This window comes from Bacillus rossius, chromosome 1 (genome assembly GCF_032445375.1).
Source record: "Bacillus rossius redtenbacheri isolate Brsri chromosome 1, Brsri_v3, whole genome shotgun sequence".
Lineage (NCBI taxonomy): Eukaryota > Metazoa > Arthropoda > Insecta > Phasmatodea > Bacillidae > Bacillus > Bacillus rossius.
This window is the reverse complement of record NC_086330.1, coordinates 229,225,465-229,252,310: the sequence shown is the minus strand read 5'-3', so window position 1 is coordinate 229,252,310 and position 26,846 is coordinate 229,225,465. Positions and strand designations below refer to the sequence as shown.

Here is a 26,846-nt window from a genome sequence, read left to right as displayed (position 1 = left end):
GACAGCCCGCGTCGACAATAGATAGCGTCGGCCGCGGGCCAAGTCGAGTAATCGATTGCGGGCTGAGATGCTATACTTACGTGGCGTGGTAGGGTATTCTGGTTATTTTGACGCAATCGGTGATCGCATCCGTAGTTGTAGGGTATCGTTTTAAAGAGAATTCACACATCTGCTCACAGAAATTAAGATTTCGTTAATATAACCTGTTATTTTCCAATTATACAGGTTTAAACACAATTTTTATGCTATTTTCGGTTACTTTTTATTTTATGGGGGCCAAAATCTGTCCAAATCGGTTATAGCGAGAACACGGTTATAGCAAGGATCAAACCCGGAACCGTGACACCTCGCTATAACGGGACTGTAGTGTAGTTTTACACTTTTATATGGCACAAACATGGCTCGCCCAAAAATTGTGCTACGGACAACTGGGTATAATAAATTAATTATGCTACACATCATGTAAAGTTTGCAGTAAAATCGTAAGCATTTATGACAATTTTCACGCTACATTGGTTTTAACTGTTCTCAGTATGCCTATTTACGTAACCTAAAATTTGATATAAGTAAAGGTGATAACTTTTCGTAATTAATCACAATTTTATTTTATACTTACACACATACGTGTTCTTGTTATTTCCATAGACAAAACGATAACAGTTTCTTTCTATCAACACAAAATAAAAAACCGTCAAACATAAACGGGAAATCGATACAATGTATGGCGCTAAATTTTTATTCATTTTAACACGCCCCTCTCAAATTTTTGCGTCTCTACAGACTTTTAATCCCATTGCTTCTGCATGACGATGAAGCGCAGGTCCTGGAAGCGGCTTTGTGAGAGCATCAGCAGGCATTATTTCTGTTGGTATATATCTTAAAATTAGTTCATCATTTTTCAACAATTGACGCACAAAATGGTATCTTGTAGCAATGTGTTTAGTGCGTGAGTGACAAGTAGCATTTTCTGCAATGTATTTCGCACCTCTGTTGTCTGTTCCGAGATCTATTTTTGATAAATCAGTCAATTTCAATTCCAACATTAAATTTCGTAAATACAAAGCTTCGCGAGATGTTTCTGACAAGGCTACATATTCAGCTTCAGTGGACGAAATTGCAACTGATTTCTGTTTCTTCGAACGCCATGATATTGCAGCTCCACTTAATGTAAATACATATCCTGTGTATGAAATTCTATCGAATATATCATTTGCATGATCTGCATCAGAATATCCTTGACTCCCATATGAATTCTTCTTAAATGTACTCTGGGGGTTCCATAAATATTTCTTCTTCTAAACTTCCATTTAAATAAGCTGCGACAATGTCCAATTGAAAAACTGGCAGTTTTTCACGAGCAGCCAGTGCCATCAAAAGTCTAACAGAATCTAATCTTGCTACAGGAGCAAATGTATCAGTAAAATCAATCCCTTGTCGCTGCTTAAAACCACGAACTACAACTCTTGCTTTTCTTTGCTCAAGTGTTCCATCGGGCTTTAATTTATTTTTAAGAACAATTTTACATGTGATAACTGCTCTATGTTTAGGACGTTCAACTGTTTCCCAAGTATTATATTTTATCAAACCTCGAATTTCTTCAGAAATAGCTTTCATCCATTCAGCTGCTTCGTTTCCAGTCATAGCTTCTTTCAGTGTTATGTTTACCAAGTTTGCTTCTTCGATTATGTCAATTTCATTTTCTGCACCATCAACAAATATTTCATCATCACTCAGATCTCCTTGCGTTCCATTATGGTTATAATTTTCATATTCTTCTTGATCATCATTTACTTTTCTGTTGGTCCAGTGTTATAAATTTTACGCGGTCTTCCTCGCTTACCTAATCTCTCCAATCGTGGTCTTCCGGGCATCTTATGCAAAATTGGCTGCAAAATTTCATCTTGTGCCTGTTCTTTTTTATTTATTTGCTCATTTCTATTTTTTCTTCATTTTCTTCCTGAATTTTATTTTGCATATGTATACATTCAAAATCATCTTTATTTCTCTCAATGGTTTTACTTCCATGTTAAATTTTTTCAAAAGATTGTTTATACATTTTTGTTGACTCAATATAATTTCACCATTTTCTTGATTAATTTCAACTCCTAAACAGTGTCGTGCTAATCCTAAATCTTTTACTTCGAATTCTTTTGCCAGACCAGTTTTAATTTCCTTTAGCTTCTTTTCATTCTTTGATATGTACAAAATATTGTCAACGTAGACAACTAAAATTGTATACTGACCTTCACTCATGTTGTAATATGTATAAGCAAGTTTCGCTTGCGGCCGAAATAAGTCCAATACCTTGCAACACTTCACTTAATCTTTTATGCCACTGACGACCAGCTTGTCATAGACCATATAACACTTTCCTTAACTTACAAACTTTATGTCCTTGTGCTAGTGTCAGGAGCATTTTTTGAGCTTCTTTTCCTATTTTGCTGTTTATACCATCTTTTTTAATTATTTCTTGTAAAGCTTCTCAATGCCCATAGCTGACAGTTTTGCAATTATATCGAAAAACTCCATCAGTTGTGTGTGGAAATCATCATTTTCCATTATTTTGTACGAAGTTACGCGTTTTAATAAACTTGCCCTTTTTACTGGTCCTGTGGAGGCATATTCTGACTTTAACTTATCCCAAATTTGTTTTGAAGTTTTTAAACCTTTTACCATACATAATAAACTGGGATATATTGCAATTATTAGATCTGATTTTGCTTTAGCATCATCATCCTCCCACTTTTCAACGTCTCGTAATGAAGCGTCCTTACCTTCAACTGGTTCTGGTCTTGGCTTTCTTCCATTTACGTATACCCATGTTCCATTTTTAACAAGCACAGCTTCAATTTGAATTGCCCAAGTATCATAGTTCTCCTTTGTGAGAGGTTTAATCAAACTCGACGACAAAGACATCTTAAAAAATTTATTAAGTCTGATCAAATTGTCACGAAGCACAACTTTTACATTCAGTGGATCAAAAATTTATATTTTAAGCACTCTGGGCTCATAACCTGATAACTTTTCGTAATTAATCACAATTTTATTTTATACTTACACACATACATGTTCTTGTTATTTCCATAGACAAAACGATAACAGTTTCTTTTTATCAACACAAAATAAAAACCGTCAAACATAAACGGGAAATCGATACAATGGATGGCGCTAAATTTTAATTTTATTTAACAAAAAGTCCGCTTAAAGTTTTTTTTCTTCCATTAAGTCTCTCGGAAAATGATTTCTCGAGGTTCGACATTATTGTATCACACGTTTTGTCAAACAAAAGTAATATTTTAATACATTCAAAAACTTTCGAATATTTGAAATTTTCTAATACCTAATTTGGTTTGGAATGGGAATCGAATCAAATATTTGATTCGCACGAATAATTGCAATTTCGATTATTTGCACACCCCTAGTGCAAATTTTGTAATTGTAAAGTCGCATTTGTGAAAAAAGACACCGTGATAAAGCACACTAAGAGCGAAAAACACATAACTAAAAGAAAAAAAATACGAAGATGGGTGTGATGATAAAAAAAATTCAGAGCTTTGTTGCAGAGTGCTTTGGTAGTGCTGAACGTAAAAAAGCAGATGTCGAACATTTGGCACTGAGGACAACAGAGGCTTTCGCTAAAGCTAACATACCTCTTCAAAAATTGGATGAATCTAACATAAGGGCATGGCTAAATGAATTTGTGGCAGGTTCTGTAGACATGCCTTGTGTCAAAACACTGAGGGAAAAGTATGTTCCTAAACTTGCTGAATACCACTTTGAAAACGTGATGGAAATTGTTAAAGATAAACTAATTTTTATCTATTCGGATGAGACTACAGACAGTCAGGGAAGATGGTTTTTGTGGTACTCTTTCTAGTGCTCCAAGAACCAGTAGGGGAACCTCAGGTAGTAGTAGCTTCAGTTAATTTTCTTGCAAAAGCGGATGCGACCACATGTGCCCAAGTTATTTCAGAATGTGTAAATAAGTATGATATTTCATACAAAAACATCAGAGGCTTGGTTACAGACTCAGCTCGCTACATGACAAAGTGTGTCAACAGCTTGCAAGTTCTGTATGGAGATCACGTATTCCATATTCAGTGCTGGGCCCACAAAGTTGCCCTAGTAGGAAATGTGTTGTCATGTGAACTTGTTGAGGTAAACGATGCCGTAGTGAAGGTAAAGTCTGCCTTTTTAAACACTCGCAAGAGGAAACACCAATATTTGCAATATTTGCAAGAAGAAACTGTGAAACCAGATACACTAGAGTCCCGTTATAGCGAGGTGTCACGGTTCCAGGTTTGATCCTCGCTATAACCGTGTCCTCGCTATAACCGATTTGGACAGATTTTGGCCCCCATAAAATAAAAAGTAACCGAAAATAGCATAAAAATTGTGTTTAAACCTGTATAATTTGAAAATAACAGGTTATATTAACGAAATCTTAATTTCTGTGAGCAAATGTGTGAATTCTCTTTAAAACGATACCCCACAGGTACGGATGCAATCACCAATTGCGTCAAAATAATCAGAATACCCTACCACGCCACGTAAGTATAGCATCTCAGCCCGCAATCGATTACTCGACTTGGCCCGCGGCCGATACAGTATTGTCCTGCTATCTATTGTCGACGCGGGCTGTCTGCTGGTGGCCATGTTGGTTCGGGATGTTGATAACAGCCAGCGCTAGTGTAGCGCGACGATTTAATTCCTTACAAAAAAGCAGGAGTGCGGCAATGCACATACGCCTCAAACGAAATAGTCGCTGGAAAACTATACTTTTTTTCATTTAAAGAAACCTGTAAACTTTTTTAGAAAATAAATTTGGGATTAAACTCAAACCATCACCACCCCCTTCCCGGACAGATACCCCAACAACTGACCAAAACAAAAGTTACAAGAAAACTGCCCTAGCGAATCGGAAATAAATACGGAAAAGCCTACTATTTGTCAGATAGTAATATAAATAACGTGACGTGTTTGTAAACGTGTCACAACTGAAATAATTCCAAACAAGTTTATAAATATTTGTGTATTATTAACGCGATCAATTAGCAACGACGGCTCTGACTTCTTTGGCCTAACATAGTTATAAACAATGTTATTTTTCGTTAATGAAAATGTCCCAACAAATTAATTAAGAGCATTTATATTTAAAAAAAATTTACATTGTTATGTTTAATGGCGGGAAAAAATAGATTTTGTCTATTTTCTAAATAATAAATCCGTACAAGTATATGTATATTCAAAGGTTTGGTTTATTCGACTCGGGCATATTTTGACCTTGAAGCCAGCCAATGATGCTGTAACTGTGAGTCGCAGGCACAGATAACGAACGGAAGTTTGATAAAAGAAAGAAAGGACGGGATTTTATTTTTAAAGCCACGCAATTAGGTGGCGACTGCAAGGCTGAAGAATGTGACAGGTGTCAACGGCAAGATGTCTAGTGGCGAGCGAGAAGGGTGGAGATAAAGCAGACAAAGAACCAAAGCGCGCTTCACGTGATCACGCCGTAAATTCCTCAAAAAGACCTCGTTATAGCAGTGTTCTCGCTATTGCCGTGCTCATTATAACGGGATTCTCTTGTAAACTGTTTCCAATGCCAGTCAATACTCGTTGGAATTCAAGGTTTCGTGCAGTGTTCTACCTGGCTGAATATTTTTTGGAAATTAACTTTTTCAGAAATAGTGACTTTCAGGAAACTAACAATGCAGGAATTAAGTATCTGATCATGCTTTCAGACAAAGAAGTATCCGTAATTTTAGCACAGTGTATTTTTGTACAGCAGCATGCTTATGAAATAATGGATCTGCTAATGAAACTTGAAGGGTGTAAGTACCCTACATCACATACTCTGTATGGGGATCTGGAAAACATACAAAAAGGTTTGGACTGTGTAGCAAAGGGTATATTTTCCAATACTTTAGAAAACAGTAGTGTTCTCAAAAATTTGAACACCACTGACATTGCACATGTGAAGCACAACTGCCAAAAAGCCACAACACTGTGCATGAACAAACTGCAGACACTCATGAACAGTGATCCTTGTGCACATGTTTACAGGTCCTTGAACCAGCTTTTCAACCCTAAGAACATTCTGCTTAACTATACTGAAAACATAGTTACACAACTAAAATCCATTGCTGACCTGAAGATGATAGACAGTGTTGACCTTTTTAAAGGGTACCAGTCTCTAAAAGATGCAACAGAGTCACTCTGCATAGCTGGTGAAGTTGTTGATGTAGTGAAAATTCTCACTGCACTGACAACTGACTGTCAACAGTTTGCTTCAGCTGTGCTTAAATCAATATGAATGCCTACAAATAATGTTGAGAGTGAGAGGTTGTTGAGTCACTACAATATTGTTGTTTCAGATAGACGGCAGAACTTGAAAGAAGAAAATATTGAAATGTTTACAATGCTCTCTTTTGACGATTGATATATTTTTTTTTTTAAAGAATTTTATGCAACAGTTATGTTAAGCTAATGTGTGTGTGTAAAATTTTTACAAGGGAATTTTTAACACATAGTGTCCATTAGTAAAATGAAATTTTTTCTGTGGTTCTTCATATGATGAACAGTACTTTAATTTCTTATGTTATGTACTGAACAATGCATTAAGCTTACAAGTGACTAAAAAATTTCTGTATGGAAGTTTCACAGTCAGTGCTGAGCAATTTTTATGTACAACTGGAAATTTCATGTTTTCATTGTTATGTACTTTTGGTTTAAGCAAATGTAAAGAGTGTGTTTAAATTAGGATAATTATAAGCTATGCCAAAGAAAATTAATTACGTAACAAATATTAAGCCTATACAGTTACAACTATTTCTTTTAATTATCCGGATAAAAAAAATAACACCGCTTTTTTACACCGCTTTTTGGCAAAAATAATACCGTTTTTGGCCAAAAATAACACCGCCAGTTTCAGGTCTCTATCTGTTACTCATAGATAGAAACCTGCATGCAAAGACCTGGTTGTGTGACCTTGAGGCATGACACGCACTGTTCTCGCTAATGTCGAGGCTGCCGATGCAGCGGATGCCGTGGATGCAGGACTCCAGGACGTGCGCGCCCTGTGCACCCAGGTTGTTGCAGCTCATGTCCAGCTCCATGTCCGTGGTAGACTCGTTGCACGCCAGCCCTAGCAGCAGGTTCCTGCACACACCTCACCCCTCCCCGTGACTGACTGCCTGTGTGCACACTCACATCACACTCATTTTCACACCATACAATATCCCATAGACTTCCTAAGTGGAGTAAATTTTCCTTACATTAATTACAAAATTTTTTTAGCATATGTTTTGAATATTTTGCAGTTAAAAACTAATTTTTTTTTTATGTTTTCAACATTTTCAGGGCATACCTACTCAAAAAGAAAACTATGTAAATGAATTACAGAATTAAGGCTCTTTAGGCTACAACATGTAACAACCCAGGGTACTGCTTTCCCACTTGTTAAATGGTTTAATTAATGAATTATTATGGAGTCTCATCATATCGAGTACATCGGTTAGGTTTTCTGATATCAATAAATAACAGAATTTTTTTTTTAATTTTAAGAAGTATTTATTTGTGTTTGCCATACAGTTCATGACCATATTTTACAATGTTTCATGCTGTTTAAGTTATTCTGAGATTGGTTTGCTTAGCAATGAATATGCCCATAGATGTAATTTTTACGCGTTTATTGTGTAGTTACGGTTTTATGTGCTTTCAAGTATATTTGTAAGGATTGCTGGTTTTTGATATGTTAGATTAGAGCGTTGCACATAATTTTCTTTTGTATTTTTTTTTTGCCATGGCTCTTTGTTTGAACGAGGAGGTGCAATAGCTTGCCAGTTGCATTAGAGAGAGACAGAGTTAGAAGAGTGTGAGAAAAAGACTTGGAAGTTAGTCTAAGTGCTGTTGCCATGCGCCATGATTTTTTTTTTATTTTTTAAAAATGATGTCACCAGACTTTGTGATTTTTTTCGTGTAATTTTTGCCAGAAAAGCCTCATTGCGAGGGGTAGGAAATTTGTATACGTATTGCTATTTTTTGTGAGGGATGTGCTGTGATTGGCTAGAGAGGTGTGCACCTTCCACTTCCTTTGGGTGGTACACATTTGCATGTAGCTTCGTATGTCAGTGTCTGAACGAGGTACCGGCAAGTTGTGTGTCCGACGGTGGCTCAAAAAAGCATATTAATGTGAGTTATAGAGTATTTTGCCACTGTGATCCGGGCTATACCTTATATAATCAAATAACTTTTTAATCAATTCCAACTGTAACTACAATTTTTTGAACCCAGTTGCAGGTATTTCGCCCACACCGAGGATCGAGTGAGCTTCGTGTTTGTTCCAAGGACTGAGTCCTATGGCTTGTACCATGAGTTTGTATGTGACCACGGGACATAATTGCGAATGGTATTTCAATATTCATTTTTTGGCACTTGGGAACAGTCAACTTGTTTGTTTTGAAATCAGTGAAGAGGTTATATGTGACTTTCTTGTAAATTATACAAGTCTTGTTCTCGTGGCCTGGAAAGGGCTGCAATGACGACTTGAGTGTTTTCATGAAATAATAAAAAAACAGTTTAAAACCAGTTTGTGTCCTGAGAGACTTTATTTTTATCAGGAATCATTTACAGCACCTTTGTCTGAAATTTGAACAGTATTTTCTAACTTATGTATGCGCACTCTAGACGAAATATCTGAGCTAGCCTGGGAGATCTGAGGTGCGAAAAACTGGATGTCACAGGCTACATCACAACATACTAATTATAACTTTGTTTAGAATATGTTATAAAACTTTATTTAGGTGCCAAATTCTTAAAAACAAAACAAAAATGTTAGAATAAAATTGCACCCACAAAGTTTTAAACAAGCAAGTTTACAAACAACCTTCGAATGACATAAAATATACCATAAAACAAAAACCAATCAATGCCACTAATGAAATTTTTAATTATTACAAAATTGTACTGTTAAGTATGAAATAGTGTTGATCAATTTGATGTGAGCACATTCACTTAACTTTATTGAAAAAAAATATCATCCAGTAAAACAAAATGGTAATATATACACTGAGAAATCATGAATAAATAATAAAAATTTTAATATCTGCATAGATTTCTTATTGATTATATAAAATCCTGATGAACTTAACACATCCCTAATGTATTAACAAAAAAAAACCTAATTTAAATTGAACTATACTCCTTATAGTTGGCCAAACAAAGCATAATTAATCAGCAAAAACTCATTAAATAAAACAAAATATTTAATCAGTAAACACTCAATTTATTGGACAAACATTTTAATTGAAGATATTGACAGATCTATTTTGATGCCTATATTAATAAACACATTTTGATATTTTGATACAGCTGTAGGATAGACAAGCTTTGATTTAAAAACCATTGGAATCAATGGGATAAGCCAATTCCAGAAACATAATCTGCCCAAAATATAATTTGAAATATATTAAAATGTATCAATCTATCTATTGCATTACCATTAGCTTGTTTTAATATCTTGTCATTTTAAATTCATTTAATCAAAGTAGGTAATTAATTGTAACAATGTTAAAATATGTAAACTATTATATGAGTAAGACAAAATATTTAAAGTTTTTTTGAGAAGTGCACTACCTAATTACATGAAATGTCATGGGAAGAAATGTGAATACGCCTGGCCGAGAGAGCGCTGCACACTCACTTGAGAGCCTCCAGGGGCAGCTTGCAGTGCGACATGACGAGCTGCTTGAGGCTGAGCGTGCTGGTGAAGAACTGCTTGAAGGACGGCGGCACCTCCTTGGTCTTCTTGGCGCTGAAGGCATTGCGCGACACGTTCAGGTGCACCAGGTTGGTGGCACACCCCCGCAGCAGCGCCCCGAATATCTGTGTCACAGCAGCATCCACCACTTTACACATGCTGCAGCTTCAAGATCATCCTTACCTATCAGGCATTCTCTTCCAATCCTAGATATTCTAGTAGAAAACAGAGCATATAAACTTTTAAAATAAATTATCTCATGTACTGAATCATTTTTGAGATTTTGTCAAATAGGTACTTTAAAAAAAAAAAAGAGAAAATAAGTGTGAGAGAGCAGGTGAAATGGCAAGAAATAAAATTTAAAAAATTGAGAAAGAAATAAGCAAAGCAAAGAAGTGAAAGGATGAAAGAAAACAAGAGAAAGATAAAAATGCATGTTGCCGTCCGAGACCTCACAAAGAACCATTTTTTTTATTTTGTTCATTTAGGTATAATATGGTTGATCAATATGTAATAATTATTATTTATACTGATAAATTATTTTCATTTAATTGTGTGTTATATTAAATCATTTTCTTCATTTCATAGCCATAAATTATTATTTTTTTTTTTTCAGCCAGACATTGCAATGTATAATATTTGAGACAGTAATAAATGCTTTAAACGTCAGTTGGACGTTATTGGTTTTTGGAAGACAACATTGAAAAACTGAAAAACAACAATCCTACATAATGTTATTTGCCAACTTTATTAGCAGACATCCTAAAAAGACAATTCTCGAGCGTTGTTTCTTCCGCAGCAATTAAATGTTCGAAATTACCAAGGCAGAAGTTTTGGCTTCAAGTAACCTTCAGTTTTTAATTAATGCATTTAGCTCTGGTTTAGATACCATGCCGCCTTAAGAAATAGTTGCAGCAAGGAAGAGTAGCATAATTTTACATCAAATTTTGACTTAGTAAAGTATTCAAATTTTATTGTTATAGACAAAATTTTTTTTACAAATTATAAAATACGGATAACAAATCTTACCTTACATTCATCCAGTGTTCTTGATTAAACATTTGATCAATATGATAATACACAGCACGTGATCTTGCTGAACAGATTAGCCTAAGTTCAAAGCACATGATCTTGCTGAAAGGATGTAGCTTAAGTTATAACTGACAAAACATATAATTGCTCATGAAAAAAACTGTTTAGTATATATTTAATTATTTACAATTTTCACTTAGGTTGTGGTATACTTCGTTCAAGCAGGTGTGATGTCTCTACAATCACTTCTTTAGTGAGTGTAAAAGTTCTCCCAGTTGCTGTACAAGGTTCAACCTTTTTAAGAAGATCTTCAGTTCTAATGTCTAGTATATCGGCTCTTGGTGTTGGATAAAAAAAGGAAGCAGCAGTCCTTTGGGATTAAAAAAACTGACTTTAACTTCATTATTCTCATTATTTTTTGCCAATATACATGCAAGCCACCAAAAGTTATTGTATTTCACAGTAACATGTTTTGTCAGTTATAACTTAGGCTACATCCTTTCAGCAAGATCATGTGCTTTGAACTTAGGCTACATCTGTTCAGCAAGATCACGTGCTTTGTATTATCATATTGTTCAAATGTTTAATCAAAGAACACTGGATGAATGTAAGGTAAGATTTGTTATCCGTATTTTATAATTTGTAAAAAAAAAATTTGTCTATAACAATAAAATTTGAATACTTTACTAAGTCAAAATTTGATGTAAAATTATGCTACTCTTCCTTGCTGCAACTATTTCTTAAGGCGGCATGGTATCTAAACCAGAGCTAAATGCATTAATTAAAAACTGAAGGTTACTTGAAGCCAAACTTCTGCCTTGGTAATTTCGAACATTTAATTGCTGCGCAAGAAACAACGCTCGAGAATTGTCTTTTTAGGACGTCTGCTAATAAAGTTGGCAAATAACATTATGTAGGATTGTTGTTTTGCAGTTTTTCAATGTTGTCTTCCAAAAACCAATAACGTCCAACTGACGCTTAAAGCATTTATTTATCTACCATGCCCCCTTAAGCATCTACTAAAATTCTCATTTTTATTTACTCATGATCCCATTGATTCTCCACCTTGAAATTTGGCACAAATCTAACCAATATAAGTAGGAATAACATACTTTTTTTTTAAAAAAAAATCGAAAATGGTGTTTTTTAGAAATTCAATATTAAAAATTTTGAAAACAAATAAAAATTATTTTATTTTCCGACGTTGGTCATGTTACACATCAAATTGAAGCCCATTCAATGACCTTTAAAATGAGCTGTCAAACAGCCTTCTAGCACCATTAGTTGGAAACCTACAAGTATTTGAGTGATCCAAAACATTGCTAAAATTGGCTATTTTTGCAATTTTCAAAAATTTATACAAAAAAAACTACTTGAAATTTTTTTTTAGAAAAAATAGATTTATAATGTATTTAGTTGATATAACCAATATACAAAAAAACATGAAAATCTAAGGTGTAGAGGTTAAGACCTCTGGTTGATTTCATATGGAATGACCCGATAAACTCTTTTTCAATGTCTAATATAATTAAAAAGCATAAACTTTACTTTTTTTTTTTTTCAAATTTAAGATTTAGCCCATTTAAGTAATCCCCAAATCTGTTGTTTATTTGATTCATGTCAAAATCTTCGGACTGTACTCACAGAGCTGCTCATGACTTGCAGACAACATTATACCTTTGAATATATATACTGTATAGAAGTCGCCAGCCCAGGTTAAAATTTCTAATACGGTTTTGAGGTAGTTGGTTAATTCACCGCCGCAATCGCCACCATCTCTAGGGCATCGACTTGTGGTGGTCCCTAGCGGACAAGTGTCGAGCTCTTCAAACACCCCTTCCCCCTCCCGTTGAACGACCTTGAGCTACAGTGAATGATAGATGGGGGGTGCGGGGAATGACAGCGGGCGACAGTGCTGCGCTCTAACGTGTAAATAACAACTAAGACGATACAGGGCGTTACGGCAGCGCACTGCAGCGGTGAAGTTCCCAAGCTGCTCATCATACGCTTCTGAAAAACGTAGAGTAAATCCTATCCACTCGCGACTTCTATACAGTATATATATTCAAAGGTTATACAAAATGAGTCTGAATTTGACACACATGTAGGCTGCAGGTTCATCACGGCCAAAAAGCTGAACACCTCTACACGACTTACGGTCTAAAGTGCTTCCCAAGGCTGGTACACGTCTTTCAAGTTGGGGCTGAACATTTTTATTGTATATAATAGAGAAAGTATTCCAAAATAAACACTGAGCGGCTGAATTATGTCTAATTGAATGATGTTCTGTAACCACTGCAAATATTTTCAATGTAGCAGAATTATGTCATTGAAATAATTCCGAGCAACACCTTTACTTTCCACAAATTTTCTTGACGTATTACTGCCCTCAATTATTTCAATAAAATAATTTTGCTACAGAGACAAAATTCATGATGAAAGCAGAACATCGTTCAATAAAACATAATCACACTCTCATGTCAGTGTTTGAAATTAAACAGTTTTTATTATTATCTAACTGTTTGACGTAAAGAATCTGTAAAACCTATTGGAAATAACTAGTGATGGTTTGAATCCCATTTTTCGCGAATCCGAATCCCAAACAGTACCTCGAATCCACCCCTCGAATCCGAATCCAGTTTTCAAGGGTTAATTATAAAATAATTTATAAGTTAAGAGAAAAAATTAAACATTATGCAGAATTATTTAACCCTTTAAATTTTTAATTAAAAAAACAAGGATTTTGACACGGTCTTGATCAAGACGATTCCGTTTTTGGTCACATATGTTTCCTGCAGTGCTGAACAAACGTTCAGAGAACACTGTCGCAGGTGGTGAACACAAATATTTTTTGGACAGTTTATGTAGCCTGGGTGAACACGCAGACTGAGTTTTCCAGTATTCGAGAATGTTTATTTATGGGTTAACTGTAGGATCACGTAAGAATCTGGTCACTTCATCAATTGCTATAGAATCCGACTTGGTGGATTTAAGGCATTCAGGAATTATCTGTGAGTACAGTGATTCATGTATCCACAGAAATCAGAAAACGAAATTCAACATCCGACGGAACAATATTTTGTAGTTACCAACTTGACATTTGTTTAAAGTCCCAAATGAAGGTAAATGCTTTCCTGAAATATTTAATGGAAACTGAAAGGCGCCATCTTGGCTTCAATGGTTTTAGGCCATAAGAAATATTGTTGTGCATCTTTTAAAATTAAGCCTCACTAAAGCATAGTGATTAATATGCCCGAAGTTAAAAGTGAAGGGGTGCTTTCTCTAGTTTACCCATTAAAATTTTTTATATTAATATTAGTTATTTTTTATGTTGCTCAAAATGATTGGCTAACAAATTCATTGGTTGGCCATCATGGAATTCTCAGATAATACATAATTTAACATTGGTAGTCTACACAAACCAAACTTGGTCCTAAAAAAATTCATAAATAGAATGTGTATCAGAATATTTAAAATTGAATTGTAATTAAAATAATAATTGTATAATGTATTAATTTTTGTCATTCATTATTTCATTGTTATTACTACATGTGCGACCGTAACTTGTGATGAAAGTCGGCATTATTGTTGTATTACTAAGTAACAGATTTCTCGGTAAAGTTATTTAAAAAAAAAAACAAGATTCATATTTAGTCTAAATCCTAAATGTGCTTTATTTTATTTTTTAGCATATTCTGAGAATACATACATGATTTATGCCTTATTTAATGCCAATGTAGCGACAATGCATCCATGTTCATGAATATAAAGTAAGTTTCCCAAATAAGTACATGCTTCATCATTTTTTTTTATATAATAACGAATTAAAAGTACAATACAGTAGAACCTCGTTAATCCGTGATGCGCTAATTCGGGAATCAGATAATCCGGGACGATTTAAAAGAGAAGTAAAACTTGTCAGTGCTTAAAATTAACGTCACGCGGGCCGGCGGCCGGCAAACACTACAAGCCATCGCGTGGGCCGCCAAACTCTGCAACGCTGTTTGTACCGACCCTTTGTGTCGCCCCCCTTTCAACTGTCACATTTGTCACTCTTTAAACTTGAGGGAGATGTCCTGACTTCTGCTTCCCGTCTCCCTTTGTTTGTTTCCGCCCGCCAACGCACTAGAGGCGCCTGGCGAGTGACGTGTCTGGCTGGCATTCGGCTGTACGATGAGGAGGAGGGGGGGGGGTGCAAGGTCAGCACGATCTTATCTTTCTCTCTTCGGCTGTTGTAAATGACCGTGAACTAATGGCTGGGCAGTGCTGTATTTTTTTAAGCCGAGACACTAATTTGAAGACGGCCGGCCCTTACCGCGAACGGCCTTAACTCAGCTGCACGCCGGTGTCTGAGAAGCTTGACAAGACCTTCTGGGCTTTTAATCGCTAGTCCGTGAAATTCGTTAATCCGTGATTATCTCGGTCCTGACCATCACGTATTAACGAAGTTCTACTGTACCTCAATAGGATGTGTTCGAAGGAAAACGTAAACAGGCCAAGTAAATTGTAAGCATTTAATTTTTTTAAGTACTACATTTACATCAATATTTTTCCTCGAATCCCGAATCTTTTCCCTCGAATTTCGAATCTTTCGAATACTAGAGATTCGGTGGGATTCGAGGATTCGACCGGCCCATCCCTAGAAATAACTATTTACATTGAGAACTCAAAAAATAATTTTTAAAATTTTTGTCTATTAGTCTGCTTGTCTTTATGTCTATTTGCCTGTTTTTTTGATTCTGTGTTCGTTTATCTGCTTGTTCAAGCATCAATAAAAAAAATATATTGTTCTGATTTTAATGAGACTGACTAACTTAAAAACGAGGCTACAATATATAATTACAGAATTCCTCCTCTAAGGGAATGAAAAAGGGTAAACACTGTTTTAAGTTTAAGATAAATTATATCCCCAAAACTAATCAAAAATAAGAAAAGATATTGGGTACCAATGAATGACCAAAAACAATTTTACCATTTTGCCAATGAGTGAAAAAGGGGTGAATTATGTTTTTAAGATAAATAATTATAACTCCAATACTAATCAAACATTAGAAAATATATTGGGTTAAAATAGTAAAAAACATATGAAAACTAACACCCACAATTTTACCCCTTTGCGAAATTTAATTTTTATGGGTGAAAAAGTGGGTGAATATGGTTTTAAGGTAAATAAATATACCTCTGAGTATAATCAAGACTAATAAAATACATTGGGTACTAATAATAAAAATACGAAAACTATCAACCACCATTCTACCATTTTTTTAAAATTCAAACTCTGATGAGGTAAAAGGAGAAGGTTATGTTTTCAAAACAAAAAAATGATTTCTTTCAATTCATTTAGACCTATATATGTATAAGTAAGAAACTAAGAAAAACAACTCGCATTGAGTTACGCATTGCATTGTTTTTATCATTATTTGAAATTTGTCTTTTAAGGGAATAAAAAGGGGGGGGGAGGGTTTTTATTTATTTTAAAAAATAGTATTATTAAACTAATTAAGTAAGATGTAAATTATTTCGTAAGAATAAAAAAAGTATATTACAAATTATTAATTTACCCCTTTGCCAGATTTTGCCTCTAAGTCTAAGGTGTAAAAGGGTTAAGTGCAGTTTAAAGAAAAAATTGTGTATTTTCCAAATTTACTAGATCTAAGGGTAAAATATTAAGAATTATCCACAAGCATACAGAGTAACTAAATTTTTTTTTTTCAAGTATCTAGATTTCAATATTTAAGGGTGTAATAAGGAGTAAGTTTTGTTTTATCATAATAAACTCATATCTCCATAGCAAATAAAGCTGGATGTATGAAACTGAGCTTGAATAACTAAAATTATTAAGTAGGGTGTTTTAACCATCTTTCGATATTCAACCTCAAAGGCAATGAAACAGGGGTAGTTAGTATTTAAAGTAATAAATCATATATCCAAGCAAGTTATGATTAAGTAAGAAACTGAGCAAGAATAACTTGTATTATATGATTTAACAGCATGCTTTTTTCCTTTACAATTTTTTATATTAAATTGCAAACAATGTAAAAAGACGGTCAGTTCTTTTATTAGTAAAAGTTGTATTTCTCTAGCTTAAGTGGGATCTAAGTATTGCGGTATGATTTATAAGTATGCAAAATCTACCAACTTTTTTGTAATACTTGAAATTCTAATTTTTAAGGGGTTGAGGGCGTACGGTGTTATGGTGAAATTATCGGTGGAAATTAGTGGGCGCCACCATGTGAGTGGGCACGTGGACCCGGCGAGAGACTCTACCACAGGGCGTTACGTGGCCCGTGTGCGGCGAGATATTAGCCCTCCAGATGTTACACGCAACTCCTGTCCCTACCTAAGCCCGCTCTCAGCGTCGGGCACGCTTCTAATCCGCAGTGGGCTCTCAGGGCGTCCCACACGCCGCCGGCCAGGATAGGAACCCACGTGCCCCCCCCCCCCCCCCCAACACAAAAACATGTAACACAATTAATTGGTTTTTATTCTACTCACGGTATACGTCCATACACGCTCCTTCACTGATACAACTGCAAAAACGCCCGAGGCACGAATCAGATTAGGTGAGGAGGCGAACCACGCACGTGGCCGCCCCAAGCCGTTACTTATTACACCGGTGATATAAAAACCCCGAGGGGTGAATAATTATTACTGATATAGTCTCTCCGACCGAGAGAGACCCCGAGGATGAAAAGAAAGCGATTTAAATAATATTGAGCTACAGAATTACTACTCAGTGAATCAACGGTGATGTCCTCGGGGTGTCGGCAGAGACGTCCGCTCTCGGCCGGTTGTAGAAGGAGACTGGGCTGAGCTCATGGTTTGCAGGTGGCAACATGGCGCCCTTCGCGCCGAACGCAATTACCGTTACAATTTAGCTGTAGCGTGCCCCGGGTTACTCTCAGAAAATACATAATAAATTTTACAATAATTATTAAATTCCTTCCATGTCCGGACCGTCTGTAAATATTGCCTATAAACCTAAAACACGGTTCAAATGAGTTTCATGCTAGTTCCTCCGTCGCCTGCTAGGGAGCGTCCGTGTTCGTGCTTGGACTTATAAAATACTAAAAGATCATGAAATTATTAATTAAAAACACATACATGCATAATCCTCGTTACACTGTTGTGGGGCGGAAATAAAAAGGGTTACAATATTAATTAGCATACTTAGGGGTGTGGCGCACTGCAGCTAAGCACCCTCTTGCTGTAGTTCGTGGCGCGCAGTTTGAATCTCACATGACTACGTACGTCACGACACAAATGCCGGGTAGGAAAGGTGGTGGGAAAGGGAACGGAGGATGATCAGGCTCGTGGGGCGAAGCCCCGGCTGACGTCAGGGTGAAGAATTTTAAAAATCGTTTTAACATAAAAAAATAATATCTTATGATCAAATCAAACTTAATTTAAGATATTAGTAATGATTAATAAACATACCTTAAAACTCTTCCTCTTATTAAATGTTCTACAAAATATCACCTCTTTAGTTGTAACAGGGGTGAATATTTATTTCAATAAAATAAAAAAGTTATGAAATCCAAAAAATCAGTTTTGTCAAGATAAATGTTAATTCAATATAAATTTAATTTTATTAAAACTATTTTGGAGCTTACATCAACGGTAAAAAAAACTGGATGAGTTTGGTTTTAGTTGGTTAACAAATATTTTCGTATTTACTTAGTTCTAAATTTTTACATAGGCATCCCTGTCAGAAAAGAGGAGGGTGGGAAAAAATTGGGGAATTTTGTTTAAATAATACTAAGCATAATTAAGAATCAACTAATATATTAGATAAGGAATTTGATATCTGCAATGCAATTGCATTTCATATAAAAATGCAAATGCATCAAATATATTTAAAAAATATATAGTATTTGTAAAAAGGTGTACAACTTAATTATTCTAAGCATAGCTTTAACCATAATAAATGAAAGGGTAACTGTGAATGATGGCATAAACTAAATTATAACAAAACAGGCACGTGTTTAACAATTTTTTTGGTTTTTCTACCTGATGTAATGGAAAGGAGGTGCATTTTTATCAATCTAAAATATATCCTCGAACATACTAAAACAGGAGTTATAAAAATCAGATAACCTTCACAAAAAATTAAAAAGGACTACGCTACCACTTTAAAAAATATCTTTCTTAACAGCTTTGTTATGAATTAAATCTTTTATGCATTTTGACTATTTCTTTAATAAAAATATTTTGAGATAATCACATACTTTCTTTCAATGTTAAGCTATAGCCTTAAATTGCACAAGCGAAGCTGCGGCTTATTAACTAGTTTACAATAAAAATGTTGTTCAGCCCCAACTTCAAAGAAGTATACTCACAAAGCAAGGAAAATTCAAACTCATAACTCAATGCTCTAACTAATGCTCTTATTTTCATTGGAAATGAGCTAATTTTTGTGCTGTATTTATCAGCAACCAACAACCTAAAAGTCATTACTTTTCAAAAGAAAATGTTGGCTATCTTGATTCTTTATGGTCATTTGTTGCTAGGAATATTTACCATAAATATTTAATATTATTTATTTTCCAATACGGAAAACCCAAAACATTACGATAAAGTGCTTTATCTTTAGTTTCAAAACTTAAAAACTGCATAGCCGAAAAGTATGAATGTTGAAAATCATAACTTCAGTTTAAATTGCATAATACAAACATCACACATCTGCACATGTGCACATAGCAGCCATGCTTATTTCATTGCTACTAGATAACTCAACATTGTCAAAAAAAATTTCCAAAGAATAAGAGTTTGCAATTATACTCAATATGCCACTCCGTTAATACACCATTCCCCAAATTATGAACTAATAATGTCTGTAAAATTATCTTATTTAAAAATTATGTTAAAGAAACTTATATGTTTTCTTTATATTTCAAACTTAAATTGTGATGTTGGTATTTCTCAAATGCATAGTTTTTTTAGTGGCCATATTCAGCCTACTCAGTTGCTCCCTCCTGGTATACTAGCCTTGGGAAACACCACAAGAGGTTTTCAACTTATTTTGTCAAGAGGAACCTGCAGCCAAAGTTTGTCTGTCAAATTTTGACTATCCCTGTATAAATACACACGCATCTGAAAAATTTTTGCATAATAAAAATCACTGTACCATTTTAATTACACTTGAGTATATTGGCAATGAAGGACGTTAATAGTTATTTGGGAAAGGGGTAGAGCATTTTTTTATTCATATTATTGTTTATTCCTTGCTTGTATATCATGCTACACAAGTGCCATTGTCATTTTGCACACAAAGAAAAAAAAATCACCTAGATGTAAAGAGTGTTACTTCGAATCATGCTCCAATTCATTGATAGAACTGCTTAAAACCACACAAATCAAACAGGGTTGCTTCGAGGGGCATGTGTATATGTATATAATTCTATAATTATAAATATTTAAAAAATTTAACTTCAAAAGTTGAATATTTTATTTCATGTAAAACTAAAAAGCCTTTAAATTATAAATTTTTTTTTTAATTATGACCAAATATGTAAATTTGAGCCAAATATGTCAACTTGAGCCAAATATGTAAAGCTCAGTACTTGCAGGTGCTGAAATACTAAAATACCTTTAGTGTAAAAAAAGTTCAGTTCTGGATAGTTTTTTTATTTTTAAAAATAAAGATACAACTATATAATTTACTATGGGTAGGCCTGTGCGAATATTAGAATTTTCAAATATCTAAACTAATAGTTTATTAATATTATTCAATTCAATTTTGAATACTAAAAATTCAAAAAAAGAATATTCAGTCGTTTACGAATACGGCTGTGAGAAATATTGAAAGTCTCGAAAAATTTCGGGACCACATAAGATTTTCTCCTTAGGCCAAGATATATTTCCACAGGATTTTCTTAATGTTTTAGGGTTATTTATGTGAAGGTTTTTTGCTACATCTGGCCACATAAATTCTGAAAAGACTAACATAGTAAAGCCGGATTCAACACAATAATTGGGAACCATTCTACCACCCACGTTATCAGCTCAAGTATTTTATGGAGAAGAGAGTCGGGCAGGCAGGTTGATAAAAATAGATTAAAACTGACAGCATACTGAGGATAAATAGTGTCTGTAAAATCTAAAACACTGCACGGGGTGTTAAAGTTGACAGTTTTCAGGTCAAAGAGTTGAAACATGGCATGCCAGCTCTGTGATTAGTTTCCTTCAGAACAGGACGGGGAAGAGAAAAGACTTGTATAGATCTCGCAGGATAATACACAGTGAATGACGACCAGCTATAGGCCCACACTCACACTCCTAGCGCAGTCACAGCTCAGGCAATTGTCACTCATGTGGCCTAAAAAAAAGGCCACACTAAGAGGGGGGAAAAAACTATGCCTCTCAAGTACAAATACACTGGACAGAAAAGAGAGGAACATTCTTACCAGCTACTGTGTTCCTAAACTTTAGTTAAAACAAGCCAAAAAATATAATCAATTGATGTTAATATATGATAAATAATGATTTATTTTCACATAGTGAAAAATTCAAACAAACAAGTTTTAAATTTTTTTTAGATACCTACATCAATTTTAACTATAGATTAAAACTGCTCACTGTACATTCTTTTTAAACCCAACCTTTTGAAGTTTCTTCAGACATTTTGCAATTGCCTTACATATTCGCTTTGCACTGTTTATTATTTTTTTTGCAGATCCTATTTTGATTACCATGAAAAATAATTATGTATTTTTTCTTTCATAATTTTAATATTTCAACAAAATTTTTACCTATAGTAATAAATTGTAGCTGACTTAACCAAACCAACCTTACACTTAAGTATTATTGATCAAATTTCCTAGAAGCCACTGCACTACACTTTCTTACAATATGCATTGGTTATATGTGGAAAAAAAATATGGGGGATTCTATTGCTTACTATTTGAATTCAATATTCGTATTCAAGAATAATTTGATATTCATATTCGATTCAAACTAAAAAACTGATATTTGCACAGGCCTAACTATGGGTAATTGTGCATACCAACATTAGATATTATTTATACTTTAAGTAACAAACCTCCATATTCCACCATTCATTCACTTAATGAATGACCTAATGAACAAATGATTGTTGACCTAATAAACGAATGATAAATGACTGAACACACAAACACATGAGCGATGAATGAAGAAATTCAACATTTAGATCATCACAGACCAGGAGAGGTGATGAAATCAGAATGGAGCACTAACTGAATGAATGGTGGGGAAACTAAAAAGCCCTGACAAAACCCACTGGTTCATAGCAATGTCCACCAAATTTCTCACCTGTAAACATCTGAGATAGACCCAGTCAGGATGATTCCCTGATAGCCCTAGTGAGAGCCGACTGATATGACCATTCCTTAGAACTTTGCATACAAAATACCAGTTACTGAAACACTAAATTTTAAAGAGACTCCGAGCAGCAACTCACAGTTTCAAGAGCAATATCTGTTGCAGAGATGTCAAGATGTGTGATGGTGTTTGGCTGTGCCAGAAAATTACACAGGTTCTGAAACACACAAAAAAAAAAATAACAACAACAACAACAACAACAACAACAACAACAACAACAACAACAACAACAACAACAAACTCAACACATTTTAACTGGTCTGTAATTTAATTACTTAATACATACTTTCTGATGCTAACAAATAATACTTACCACATTCTGAAATTGCATTTTATTGCATAGCAAAATTATTATTAACAATGACAACATTTTTGGCTCTTGACCTCAAAACCGCTGTAACATCCCTTTGCATGTGTGCGTGACAAGCCAACAGAGTATAATATTAATGTTAACGTAATATTTGTCCTGCGAAAAACATACACAAACACATTCTCTCAATATGACACTCATCTGGAACTATAATAACTCAAAAAAGTATGGTTTATCTCTCCTACCACCGAGCCTCAACCAAGTATTGAGCCTTAAAGCTATTAGTGTGAAAAAAATATATATTTTTTTTTGATTTTTTTTTTACATGTATTTTAAAGCTTGTGTATTCTGAGACTTTAGACTTAACAATTTTACTAGTACCATACAGTGTATCAACATACAAGTATTTTACTTAATCCTTTGTTACCTTATTATACCACATGTGCTCTATGTTCGTGGGTCTTAGCAAAATTTACTGAGTCAGGTGAGCCACAAATTTCTCAAGTTTGGAAACAGCTGATTTATTTGGCACAATTTACTTCAATACATTTACACTTGGTTGGTAGTACAGTTGTTTGCCGGTTGCAAAAATTAGATTTCTGGCCATTACTAAAGTTCAAGGCCAAATATTAGGCTTCTGCGAGCAGAAGATTTTCACTTCGAGTCGAGCTCGAGCGAGTTTGCTAAAATACTCGCGAGTATCGAGTCGAGTTCGAGTTTTTTTTTTTTTTTCAGTTTATTGCACATAAATTTACTGTGATGGAGTAATAAAATGTGAGAACTTTTGAGAAAAATATGGAAATAAAAAAAGAAACCATTATCATTGTTAGCCTACTAAATAGATAGACCTACATTAGAGGTCTGCGAGCCTAAGAATTTTACTTTGAGCCAAGCTCGAGCGAGCCTACTTAAAAGTTCTCGAAGCTTGAGCTTTTGTGATACAGTTACACTTTTGGGAAATTATTTTTACCATAAACTTAGTAGGTATAATGTTTGAATAAAGTATTAAAATGAAGTGGGCTTATTAATTTTGGGTAACTATTTACAGAGTGCTTTTATAATTTGCACTGCTAGGAAAAAAAACATGTTTTCCATTGAATCTAACCTGTTTCCATTGGTTCATTAGTAACTGATATCATCCAACTAACATAACCACAGTTTACAAGTACGTATATGTTTGTGTAAATGTAACATAACTTTGGAATAATTTCATCCTTGTCAATTTTTCTGGAGTCCTTACTGAGCTTCAACTAACTGAACACCAAAAATCATGTTGTTTGAAAAGTACATTCACATTGTTTCAACATTTCCACTTTTCGGCACAAAAATTCTGAGAGAGATTGTCATAGAGTATTAAATTCTGTTCTTCAATCTATCATGCAGAAAAATAATTTGTTCTGCACGTTCAGGAGTTAAATTAGCTCTACGATTGGAGATGGTGTTTACAGCAGATGAGAAGCATCTCTCGCTGGCAACCTGTGTGGCTGGAATGCTTTAGTAAAATTGTTGGTAAATATGTAGAGTCGCGGTATATGCGGAAAAAAAATGCTAAAATTCCGAAAATACTTTTATTCTATGCTCTTTCACTTCCTCTTTTCAAATCAACCGGCGGAGATAAGAAATTCCAAATACTTTAGGATTATCAAATTTTTTAATTTTCATCACAATACCTGGGTATTCATGCGGCGATCACCATTGTTTCTGGTTTACGAGTATCTATTATGTTTCTTATTGGACAATTTTGTCACGTGACAGTTCCGTGATTGGCCAGTATTCAAATGAACCAATACGTGATTATTTATTTATTTATTAATCCGTCGGAGGTATCGCGACGTAGGTGAACGACTACATCATTTCCTTCTAATGGCAAAGGAAATGTACCCGCCTCCAACTTAGGTGGGCTTTTAACGTTTCTAATTTTAAAGTCTTATTTTTTATTTGGATATTGTCCGGGTTTGTTAGGTCAGGTCAGTTACATTATAAATACTTTAAAACTAAAGAACCATTGAAATTAATTCACATTATTTTTTATGTCCGCTTAGTTTGAAAGTATTAATAATGTAACTGACCTGACCTAATCGACCATTTTATTTATTACGCATTCACGAACACACGGCAAAATAACAAAAATGGCGTCGGTCTAATGGTTGTACAGGTGTTGTATTGCAAAATTAAAAAATTCTATATCTCCTAAAGTATTTGGAATTTCTTATCTCCGCCGGTTGATTTGAAAAGAGGAAGTGAAAGAGCATAGAATAAAAGTATTTTCGGATTTTTAGCATTTTTTTTCGCATATACCGTTACTCTACATATTTACCAAATTGTTTAACCTCAAAATTAGTGTCAAATATCTGTAACTTGTCATTAAGTTTAATCAATTTAAAGTAATAAAAATAGAAGCATTTTACTTAATTCAATTTACACTTGCAAAAAAAACTTACGCACAATAAACCTACATGGAAATTAAAGTCTTTTTCAATGTCCTGTAGTCTGAAATATGTTTACTCATGTCATTAAATGTAGAGCTGTACTGAAGAAGCCGATTTTGCCAATATTTAGTTGAATCGGCATTTCTGCCAACTTCCAATACTCTTGTTAATTTTCGGCCGATATTACTGAAAAACGAAAGAGACTGCCATAACCTAAAAATCCACGAGTACCCTTTTCACTTTTCGTAGTAGTACTGCATTCTTTCAGATCGCATTATTTCTTAGCAACATGTGCCAACCGTACATATCAAGAATTAACATCCTTTTTTTTTAATATGTCCTAAATAAATACATTACCATCACGGTAAATACACATCTCGGTTATTACGGCAACTATAGTGCAAATGTGGTAACTATCATGCTTCTGCAGTAGTTATGGTATCCACAAAGAATCTTTAGTTCTTTTTATGGTAATTATCTTAAGATAACTATTGGAATTGTACTGTAGTTATGGTACATCATCCATATTTCTTCGTAAGTTGTTGTTCATTTGTCTTTTCTTCAAATTTATATTTACGTGCGCCATTACTGGCAGGAACTTTCATAAAAATTTTAAACGGGACTTTATATCACACATTTTATGGCGTAAATGATGAGACCCCGGACAATTTAAACGCTTTTTACAGTAAAATGCGGGAAATGTTTCCGCATAAAGCGGGAAATACTTCCGCATAAAGCAGGAAAGTGATACATTAAAACTATGCGGAAAATTATAGAAGTAAAAAAAATTCATCACGGAAATTCGTAAATCCCGGGTACGTAAAAATGATGTGTTCATGTATACAGTCGATCATGTTACATTATAAAGTAAAGGATAATAGTGTTGTAAGACTTTTATTCCCTTATAATGAGAGTCTTTTTTTTTCTATAGGTAGAGTGCAAGAAAAGCTCGCTCGAATTTCGAGTTGTTGAAAAGCCACGAGCTCGAGTTCGAGTATTACTAAAAAACTCGACTCGAAACTCGAATTTCGAGTACTCGCAGGTGTCTACCAAATATATAAACTAAATATCTCAGTGCAACTTTTTTATTACATTGTAAAACAAATTACTGTACATTATTATGGCTGTAGACAATTAAAGAAAAATTAGATTAGTATTGTAAGCAAAATATATAAATGTACATTTACAAGCACCCTTAAATGAAATAGAAAGTGAGAATGTATCTTCGCCACCAGGATCTGAAAGCAAAGCAACAATGAGTGATGTCAAAATATTTTCAGGAAGTGGTATAAAATAAAACTGGAATTTAACTGGCCAATAAAACCCAGAACTGTATAGCTGTTCTAAATATGCTTGTACACTTTGCCTGGTATACAGCTGGGAGAAGTAGTTCTGTGGATGCTTTCTTAAATGTAGAATGATGTTTGAATTAGTGACCCTTAAGATTGGCTTCCTTTGTTTGAGATGAATAAAGCTGGTGTCAACACCATTTGGTTAAACCGAAGCGGTTGCCAGTTTTAACTTCGTTATTTCATCTAGATTAACTGTTTACATGTTTGATTTTGATACATTTACCTAGTGCATTCTTGCAAGACCTAGAATGTGCACTCCAAGAAAAGCAATCAAAAGAATATTCAGACAAAAAACAATGTGAAAGTTTTAGCAGCAGCAGCAGAAATTCACAGTGTAACACCGGCCTAAGAATAAGATTTAATACAGTCAAGTCTCTTCGAGCTGGCATTCACGGAACCACTGCCACGCCGGATAAGCGATTCTTCCCATATTATTGAACTTCAATATAGTTTTAACAAATTGCAATCAGCTGATATATGCCAAGAAAACTTACACATTAACATTACTGTTTAAAAATGTCTGCTATAACATGTGATCTGGTAGTCAAGGTCAGCCAACACAACAACAACGTCAGCAGCTCAATCGGTGCCAGATACAGAATATG

The 26,846-nt window shown here is 34.4% G+C and overlaps 1 protein-coding gene across 9 annotated transcripts in view; it reads right to left on the bottom strand.

Moving 5' to 3' along the window:
* Nucleotides 1–26,846, bottom strand: part of LOC134527342 (F-actin-uncapping protein LRRC16A) — a 324,842-nt gene that overhangs the window by 200,845 nt on the left and 97,151 nt on the right. For all 9 annotated transcript variants that reach the window (XM_063359938.1, XM_063359939.1, XM_063359940.1 and 6 more), the window contains 3 exons: nucleotides 22,230–22,307; nucleotides 9,701–9,882; nucleotides 7,007–7,158 (listed from right to left, as the gene is read on the bottom strand). In XM_063359938.1, coding sequence (XP_063216008.1) covers nucleotides 7,007–7,158; nucleotides 9,701–9,882; nucleotides 22,230–22,307 — 412 coding nt within the window. The remainder of the gene's footprint in view (nucleotides 1–7,006; nucleotides 7,159–9,700; nucleotides 9,883–22,229; nucleotides 22,308–26,846) is intronic.